At 34.9% G+C, this 9,648-nt stretch overlaps 2 protein-coding genes across 5 annotated transcripts in view; one reads left to right on the top strand and one right to left on the bottom strand.

Annotated features, from left to right (window-relative positions):
• The window catches only part of Arp10 (Actin-related protein 10), a 9,095-nt gene extending 6,698 nt beyond the window's left edge, over positions 1-2,397 (bottom strand). The window contains exons 1-3 of the mRNA XM_027377322.2: positions 2,201-2,397; positions 954-1,106; positions 434-542 (exon numbers count right to left, since the gene is read on the bottom strand). Coding sequence (XP_027233123.2) covers positions 434-542; positions 954-1,106; positions 2,201-2,289 — 351 coding nt within the window. The 5' untranslated portion in view covers positions 2,290-2,397. The remainder of the gene's footprint in view (positions 1-433; positions 543-953; positions 1,107-2,200) is intronic.
• Positions 2,398-2,669: 272 nt separating this feature from the next.
• Ssb-c31a (single stranded-binding protein c31A) lies at positions 2,670-9,096 on the top strand. 4 transcript variants are annotated; one of them, XM_027377323.2, is made up of 4 exons: positions 2,670-2,814; positions 6,534-6,651; positions 7,405-7,579; positions 7,950-9,096. In XM_027377323.2, exons 2-4 carry the CDS (start codon positions 6,541-6,543, stop codon positions 8,018-8,020), a joined length of 357 nt encoding a protein of 118 aa, XP_027233124.1. In that variant the 5' UTR covers positions 2,670-2,814; positions 6,534-6,540; the 3' UTR covers positions 8,021-9,096. The 4 variants fall into 4 exon arrangements, with proteins under 4 accessions (XP_027233124.1, XP_027233126.1, XP_027233128.1 ...); XM_027377325.2 differs by lacking the exon at positions 2,670-2,814 and adding an exon at positions 2,834-2,983; XM_027377327.2 differs by lacking the exon at positions 2,670-2,814 and adding an exon at positions 3,036-3,058.
• Positions 9,097-9,648: the final 552 nt, after the last annotated feature.

The raw sequence follows: 9,648 nt of genomic DNA on the forward strand, positions 1-9,648 counted from the left end.
TGACACTCAATTTATTTTGCTGTTAACTAAGCAGTGATAATATAAGTCTTCAACATCCATCTACACAAACTCTATGGTCTAGGTTCAGCTATAAGATATCATTTAAAAAATGAGTATACAGTTGTGTATCTTTTACTAGTTTAGAAAATGCAACAATTAAAAGAAATCAATGCCACTTGAATAGGAAGAGGAGGAGGAGGAGGAGGAGGAGGAGGAGGAGGAGGAGGAGGAGGAGGAGGAGGAGGAGAAAAGAAGAAGAAGAAGAAGAAGAAGGGGGAGAAGAATAGGATGAAGAAAGAAGAAGAAGAAGAAGAAGAAGAAGAAGAAGAAGAAGAAGAAGAAGAAGGAGGAGAAGAATAGGATGAAGAAGAAATAAATAAATAAATCTGATTTCAGAATAAAGCACAAAAAAGAAAAGAAAAAAAAGATGTACCTCATAGTGTCTGAAGAGAACTTTAGCCAAGATGTTGCGCGTGTTGGAAGGCGTCAGGAGGTTCTCGACAACCACAACCCTTCTGTCCTTAGGATTCACAAGCAAGTGCCTACATAAGGGAGTTAGATGTGTGAATTTACTATAAATACTTCATAACAGAAACGACCCACATAATAAGCATTTCATATTTACTTGTGGACAAACAGGTAGATATATTACATATGTAAACAAAGACAATAAAATATACAATAGTTATATAAATTAAACAGTTAAATATACATCACAATTCTACAAAAAAAAATCCTAATGTCAGTCTTATCTATGTGGAAAATAAAGCTAATATAATCTACAAAAAAATTGCTTAAAATCCAAACCAATTTCCCTTACACTCATACCTTACAATCTCTATTCACAATTCCACATCTCTTAATCTTTCCTAAAATCCATTAGCGCAGTATGTTGTTAAGAAATTAACCAACATTTATATATTTGCACTGATTCACGAAGTAACACCACTCACTTGAAATAAAGTTTGTGGATGAAGTCGACCAAACGATGACGTAGTTCTTCCTTATCCTGGGTCTCAAACACTGGTACCGTGTTGCCTGTCTCCCTACACTTGACTTCAGATCTCAAGATGACTCGAGGTCCATTCTCACCAGCAAAGCCAGCTCTGAAAAAATCATAAATCAATAAAGTATACCAACACTCTTGTATATATACATACATACATACATATATATATATATATATATATATATATATATATATATATATATATATATATATATTATATAGTGTACACACACACACACACACACTCACACACACACACACACACACACACACACACACACACACACACACACAAAAACACACACAAAAACACACACACACATACACACACACAGAGTGAATCACAGAGATAGAGGGAATTGGACACTAGTATATTATAGAGCATAAGTAATAAGAGTCAAACAATAAAGGAACAGCTGCTGCAGTGTCATATTTACCAGAAAATTACAAAAACATATGCTACATATCACTGTTTAGAGTCTACATCCTCAACACCCTCACACGATCAGAGTTATTTACGCCGCATCTTCTGTAAGTCTCTTTTCTATAAGTTGGCACAAAGTGTTAATAAAGGTGAGGTACAGGGGGGCCTGCCCCTCTGTCTAGGGAATAAACAGAAGATGGGAAAAGTTTGGTTTGCTTTTGGGTTTGCATTATACCCTGGTTTTGGGACTTCATCTCTTGAAGGTGCATTGATCTTGGTATCAAATACTAGAGGCCTACAGTGTGATCTCTTCAAGGTGCGTCAATCTCGGCATTGAATACTGAAGGTCTACAATTTGATCTCCTTCCATGACAGCAGTACAATATCAAGATATTGCTGCATTTTTTGTACTCATGATATTGCAAAGACCAAGATATCCCATCAAATATATTCAGGCAGTATAGAGATTGGATTTGTTCCTTTGTGACAATAAAATGCCAGGAAGGATGGACACAGAGGTATCCTTGACAAATCCCAAAAAAGTATTATGAATTTCCATGACCAAAGACATGCTTCCTTAATATGGACTATAATCAATATAGCTCTTGCATTAAATTTTTACAATTTCCAAGATCAAAATTACCCTAAAAGATCCTCGAGGTTGAAATGGGATTTTTCCTAATGTTTTGAAAAGACCTGAACATATTTGATATTTACTTATATTATTCTAGTTTCTCAGCAAAATATACTTTTAACTTCTAACTTACTTGGTATAGGCCGTCCCGAAATCGAACACAACCGTCGTGTTCTTCTCATTTATCAGTCCAATCCCGCTCAGGCCCTCGTAAAGCGGCATTTTCGCTCAGAATAGCGAAATTATTTAGATAAATATTGAGCTTTTCCAGTCCCTCCCGAACCTCAATGTTGACACTCGGCCCTTCCCTCATCACACGGCCGTTTGGAAGTTAGAAGGAGGTTTCAGGTGCGTCACCATACTGAGTTATGATTGGTTCAAAATATTGTTATTTTATAAAGCTTTGTTTTGATTGGTTAATACCGGCTGCAAGGGGGAGTTTCCTTTCAGTGTTCGAATGCGTGCAAATATCTAAGGATGTTTACAACGTTCGGTGTTTATATATTAATAATTGATAATCTTAAAACATAACTGACATATTTCAATTTAAATAATAATCAATTATAATTATGATTTATACTGATTTCCCCTATTAACCGTAGATATTCCAAATTTTTACACCGGAGGAGGATTAAACCCATGCCATTATCGATCTTCGCGCACGGACTGAGACAGAACCCTCAACCGAAGAGAAGCAGAGCGTCAAAAATCCGAAAATTCCCGTCCTTTGCACATCCGCATCGCCAGGTAAGCAGTGTGCAGTGCAATATAAAACCCCCATCCCCCCTCGCAAGCAGCCGGGAGATGCGTTCCTCTCCCGGTAATCGTTAGGAAAGAGAAAAAAAGTCCGTTTGCCGCCATTGGTCTCGGATTCCCCCCTCGCGTTGTGCAGAGTGCAGACTCGTGCTCGAACTAGGTTGGTTTTCGGCCATTTTCTCTCTGTTATTACCGTATTTTATGTTGCAGGTGTTTAAGGAGATCGAGAAGTGTTGTAAGTCGTGTTTTTACATGTATTTATGTTGTGATTTGTGTTTAAATCGTGGGAAAAATACGTTAGCGGCGTTTTGTCCTCTGTGGGAATTCGCGGCGCGTGCTGAGGCGGGCTTCTGCACGTGTTAAATAACGGATTTTTCACCTTTTCTTTGTAGTTTCGTGAGAGTTTTTGGGGATATTAAGGTAAAATAACCACAGACTGAATTGGAGCATCGCAGGGAGAAGGTGTCATGGCCGCTTTGATTGGCATTAAATGTTTTCCATTTTTTTTGAGGGTGGACATGCATGTTCTGTTTGCTTTGTATGTTGGACATTTTTTTTTTTTTTTTTTTGTAACTGTATGTGAAGGGCTGGAAGGACTGGATCTAGGATTGCTACAATTAGCTCATTACTTTCAGAGTCTTCTTATTAGTAAAAAGGATAATTTAGTCTTATGCTACGTTCAGAACTCCTCGTCTTGCATGTCCAGACAACTTATGAGGACCAGCAGGACAAGTGGGCCGCGTTTGGAACCTCCAAGGCCTTCGCTGCCCAGCATGGAACCAGCTTGAAAGTAAACATGTACTCTTTTATCATGACGTGCCTTTATTTTACACGCTTGAAAGCTTTTGTGCCTACTTTGATGCATATTTAACTTGCCTGTAACTGACAAACAAATATATCCTTTGATAACGTCGATAAAGGCCATGAAATTACCCATCAATATCTCTTGGTTGCCTGCAGTTCTCATTGTTTACACACAAATGCTATTGTGACGTCATCTTGTCCTGCTTGCACAGCTTCGAAGGAGAGCAAGATGGGTGATTTGCGATTTGTCCAAGACAAGAAAGTAGAGGTTCCAAATGGACAAAATAACGTGTCCAAATTTTCTGGAAGACCAGGACAAGAGTTCCGAACGCAGCTTTACTATGTATTTGATGTATGGTAGGTTATTGTTACTGAGAGTTACAGAGATGGAAGGAAATGGACACTGCTGTCTTAAAGAGTTTAAGAAATATAATTGTTAGCAACACAGATACAGCTGCAGTGACCTCGAAATGACGGAAGATATCCACAACATCCTCACAATGCCAGAGTTTTTAATGTCTTTTTCCTATAAATTACCACTAATTGCTGATAAAGGGGGAGGTATGGGAAAGGTTATTTTTTACAGTATGGGCGCACTCTCCAGAGACTAAGTCCCCAATCCCACATCATAAAATTTATTCATCAATCTAATCTCATATGCATAGCAAAATAGAGCTGAAACTCGGAAGCACTGAATGTATTTTGGCTTTCTGCGATCTTTTTCCTTTATTTATGGTGCTACCGTTTGTCTGTAAATTATGTTTTGTGCCGAGGATTGCAACTTTTTGTCCTCCTCAAGAATATCCTATTCAATTTGCCCAAACTTGGGGCGTCCATACCGTAAAGATTAACCATAGGAAATAGATAGAAAATAGAAAAAGTTAGGTTTGGGTTTTTGGGTTTGCGTGATACCCTGGTAAGCCTAAATATATTAATTTCAAGATAAAACACAGGAGCACTGAATGGGCTTTGGCTATGAGTGGCGCTTTCAGATGTTTTTACTTTATTTTTGGAGTTACTGTTTGTGTCGGCAGATTATTTCTTGTACTGACAATTTCAACTTTTTGTATTCTACAAGATTACCATATTCAATTTGCATCCATACCATAAAGGTTAACTGAATTTTTTTCTCGGTGATAGAAATAGATCATAGCATGTGTATTTTGTCACTGCAATAGAGCTCTAGGTAATTCTTTAGAGTATGGATGCACACTTCAAAGACTAAGTAACGAACTCCATATCAAATTTTTTTCATCAATCTAAGTTGCCGTGACTGGGCATGCCCAACAGGAGGGTTGATAGGGGGCATCACCCAGGAAAATTGTCTTCACCACGGTAAGCATGGCAAGATAGAGCTGAAACTTGGGAGTATCAAGTAGACAGGCTGAGAGCTGTGTTTTCCATGATCTTTTTCCTTTATTTGTGGCATTGCTGTTTGTGTCTGCAGATTACTTCTTGTACTGATGACTGCAACTTTTTGTCCTCTACAAGAACATCATATTCAATTTTCCTAACTTTGTGTGTCCGTACCATAAAGATTAACCGAGCTGTGACCCTTGAAGCCTCTCTCATATGGAATGCAAAATTTCCCCCACATCCGGCTGGCAAGATGAAGCTTCAACAATATATAGAGTATCGTATGACGGGCATCACAACTAAGCTAGGTGGCAGCTCTGCAAGGCAAACTTCCCTTACCACTTTCTCAAGTCTGTAGCTCATGGGCCATAGTTGTGGTTCATGTGGCCTTAGGGAATTGTTCAAAATAGGATGACATTACGCAACCCTAGCCTTTGCACCTTATATTTGACACAAACCAATAAACCACCCAGGCACATTAACAAGATAAAACTTCTTTACTTTAATGTAATCAGGAAAGTTGATTATCTTGCTGGAATTAACGTGATGTAGGTTTGTTTTCTTTGGATTGTATTTTTTGTATCTCTCCAGATCCAATGAAACATGCTATTCAGAATAATAATTGATCATTTTCATGTTTGATTATTTTGTTCAATGTTTGTGAACTTTGGTTTCTTTGGTAATTTTGTAGGTTTAGCTGATGCAAAAAAGTGGTACAAAGGTATTGAACGTAAAAAAGGTATAGGTATATATTTATTTAAGGAAAAAATACTGCAAGCAAAGATCAGACAGTTGTTTGTGAATTTATACTCATGTGGCTCAAGACGTAAGATGCCTCTGTAAATTGCCAAAGGTAAACAAAGCTCCACCTTGTGTATTCTTACAAGATGGAGCATGCATAGGTACTGCAGTTATTGATCACTTAAGGAACCAATCCAAATTCTATCTTGCTTAAGTGCAAAGCATGGGGAGTCCATAGAAGCAGTTCTTGACATAAACAATAAAGACTTTTTGGTCCTTCCCTGAAACATTGTTGAGGCTGTGGCAAATGCTTGATACTGTTGTAATCAGGTTGGATTTAAGGTTATAGGCATTTCATTGTAGGTCAGAACATATTTTGTGTAGATTTGGATAACATATAACCAATATATTTGTTTGCTCCTTGTCAGATGGTAGAATGAAAATGGACGTCCAAAGTGAATTAGAACAATAATAGATATTCTTTTGCCATAGTATACACTAAAGTATTTAAAAGCTTACAAAAATATTTGTGTACCTCTTATAATATATATTAAAGATATTTCTTTAATGAGAAGATTCTATGTAAGGTAAAAAATATTAATATGATTTTTGTTTTTAACTCATTGTTAGGAAGATGGTATTGGCATTAAAAGAGAGAATACTTTTAAAGCTATATATTTAGTTTAGCTTCCTAATATTAGTGTTGGTAAAAATTAAGGTAAAGGTAAACTTCAAAACTTGATTGACTTCATGGTCTAAACATTATGATGTCATGTTGATATAATAATCAAAACCCCTTTTTCCTTCAGTACCAAAATGCCAAAGGACAAGGATCTAAAGCACAAATCCAAGAAGCTCAAGAGTGAAGAATCCTCAAAGCGCAAAGCTGACTCGGATGATGATGATACAAGTGATACATCGGTGGAGGTGAGGTTGTACCTGTGCTGAATAAGAGAAATTTAGTTTTTTCATGCCAAACAATTTAATTTCTTGGTGGTTAAGTTTAAGAGGTACTGTCATTTAAACAATAAGGTAATGACCCTTACTTATTAGTGTGACAGATATAGGAAAAGGTACAATTAAGAGTGAACTTCACATTGCTAGAGGTGTATTCTTACAGGTTTTAATGAGGTCATCATCAAAATTCCATGACGATGAAATAATACTGATTAAGATTTGATCTAAGTGCATCAGTTGCATCTATTGCATCTATTGTGAAGTTACTTTTTTTTCCATTTTTTTACATTGTTTAACAAAAATTGTAAATGATGGACCAGATATTAGCCCATTAGAAATATGGTTTGCAAGAATGCTAATATTCGTATTCATATACTAGCTGAAAACAATATATGAAATTTACATTTTGTCTATTAACTATTCTTGCTTTTTTCATCTTAACCCATTCACAGCAGCTAAAAGTTTTAAATAATGTTTTTAGTAATTGTATGGCCTGAGTGTATTAGAGCTTATTGTTCTGTGCCTTGGCAATACAACACAAATGTTAATATTTGTGCTATATAAAATGTTTCTTGGCCCCCCCCCCCAAAAAAAAAAAAAAAAAAAAAAAATTGACTTGGGAGTTTTAACCATATACTTAAAACCTGTATAATAAATTGGAATTGTAGAGGATGCTTTTAGTATTAGAATTCTCTGTAATCTCTATTTCCCTCTCCATTACAGGATGAACCTGTACAGAAGTCTTCATCTGGGGATCACAAAACCAATGACCAGGGAGAGCCCTTCATGAGCATAGATAAGAACCGAAGGGTCACAATCAGAGAGTTCAAGGGCAAGACTTACATTGACATCCGTGAATTTTATGAGAAGGATGGAAAGCTCTTGCCAGGAAAGAAGGGTGAGTGGCTTCTGTTAGTTTTAGATTTCCTTTGGGTGTATATCCTCTGATGTTCATATTTTTGTATTTATTGTATTAACTTTGTAGGTATTGCTTTATTATTATTATGCTTTTCTTAACTGTTTATATACTTTGATAATATCAAATTATTCTTAGTTTCATGAGAGGTGTTTTGTAACAAGAGTATATATGGATTTATAAACTTAAACATTTCCGAATACAGGGGATTTTTTAAGGGCTTAGGTTCTTTAAAAGTTTTATGATTCAAGGTTTTTTGTTTACAAATATTATAACTGTTGCTTAATTGATGAGCTTAATCAGATTTCTTCTCAATATCTCTTGTTAATTTTTTCTTCTCTCTCTTTTTTAGGCATTTCACTATCTGTTTCCCAGTACAACAACTTGAAGTCTGCAATGCCCAGTATTGATAAACTGCTGTAGATCTGCATTCTGAAGTCTTGAGTGTATTGGTGTGTTCTGCATATGGAAGCGTCAACATGTGCTGTATGTTAATGATACATGAAAAATAAGGGACAACTTTTGCATGGTAGTTTTTTTTTTAACAAACTATTAGTCTCAAAGTAACTGTACTCTTACCATTCCAAATTACTGATAGTGTAAGGAAATATGTTCTCTTCAAAAATTTCCATATGAGAGTGTGTGCAACCCCGAAAGTAAATGTTGAAGCCTTTTTTTATGCGATGTATTTTCATAGAGCACTTGAATTTTTTGAAAAGACGAGAATTTATTTGATGTCAGAAAGCATCGTAATAAAAAACAAGTATATTGTTTGTGGTTTTGTTTATTCCTGAAGTTACTGTTTGGAAGGACATTGGTGTTGCATTATAATAACCATCATTTTCATTACTTAGTGGCCTGCGATAGATGTCATACTTTTTCAGGTGGAATGTGAATGAAAATGAGTAAAATTATATAGTCTTCATACTTGGACCCACAGTAATGATAAAAAACAAAAATATCCATGCAATAAGTTGTATATTGCTTAAAAAAAACAGTAGAATGTATAGTGATGAGTTTTTGTGAACAGTAGGTGTCTTCGGATTGTTAGTCGTAATATGAGTAAATAAAAAGAATATGTAACCACATTTGAAACATAAGCTTAATTAATGCTATGGTTCACTTGATATCATGTGTGAAATACACACTTGATTGATACATTTCATGCAGCTAGTGAATAAACAAGATCTTGGCAATCAAAGTCCGATTAAAAGAAATGTATTGGCAATGCGTATTTGGTTGAAGTAGCACAGTAACAGATTTAAAACATAAGGATTTAAACAAACATACTGGAAAAAAATTGTATTGCCCCAGATTAAGCTGATAACTATAATATTGGTTTACATGATAAAAATTTTATTTAAAATTTAAGTGCCATTGTCACATTCAAGTTACCATACATTAATTTCAAATTTGCTATACTAACTTTCGGATGTTGTGATTGTATGTTCCCCTTTAAATGTACATGATCTTGACCATAAATATGTGAAAATATAAAAGATATTTATTTCCTGTAAATATACATATCCTGTTTATATTATATATATTATATATATATATATATATATATATATATATATATATATATATATATATATATATATATATATATATATATATATATATATTATGCTTATATTTTTTTATAGATGGCACTTAACAAGTGTTTAGTTTCTTACATAAAAAAAATCATGCAAACTTTAATTTGTAAGTTTGCTGTATACTTCAATGTACTAGTACCAAAGTTGAATCCATTTTTGAGAAAAAAACTTCAAAACTTTTTAATTCAAAATATGATCCTTAGATTATTCCTGAAAACCATATTCAAGGCATATTATTTAAGTACTTAAATTTTATTTCTTGAACAAATCAGTTGTCAAGAGAGAAACGGCTTTGGTCATAATTTGTAGAAGGATTCAGAGCTGCCTTACATCCGTGTTGATTTTGGAGAGAGTAGGGCCAGACCCTGTCTGCTGTCAGTGAATATTAGCATCAGTATGTAGGGATCAAAGTGTTAAACTTGTGTTTATATAAAACTGTTTATTCTTTTT

The sequence above is a fragment of the Penaeus vannamei genome, chromosome 9, assembly GCF_042767895.1.
Source record: "Penaeus vannamei isolate JL-2024 chromosome 9, ASM4276789v1, whole genome shotgun sequence".
Lineage (NCBI taxonomy): Eukaryota > Metazoa > Arthropoda > Malacostraca > Decapoda > Penaeidae > Penaeus > Penaeus vannamei.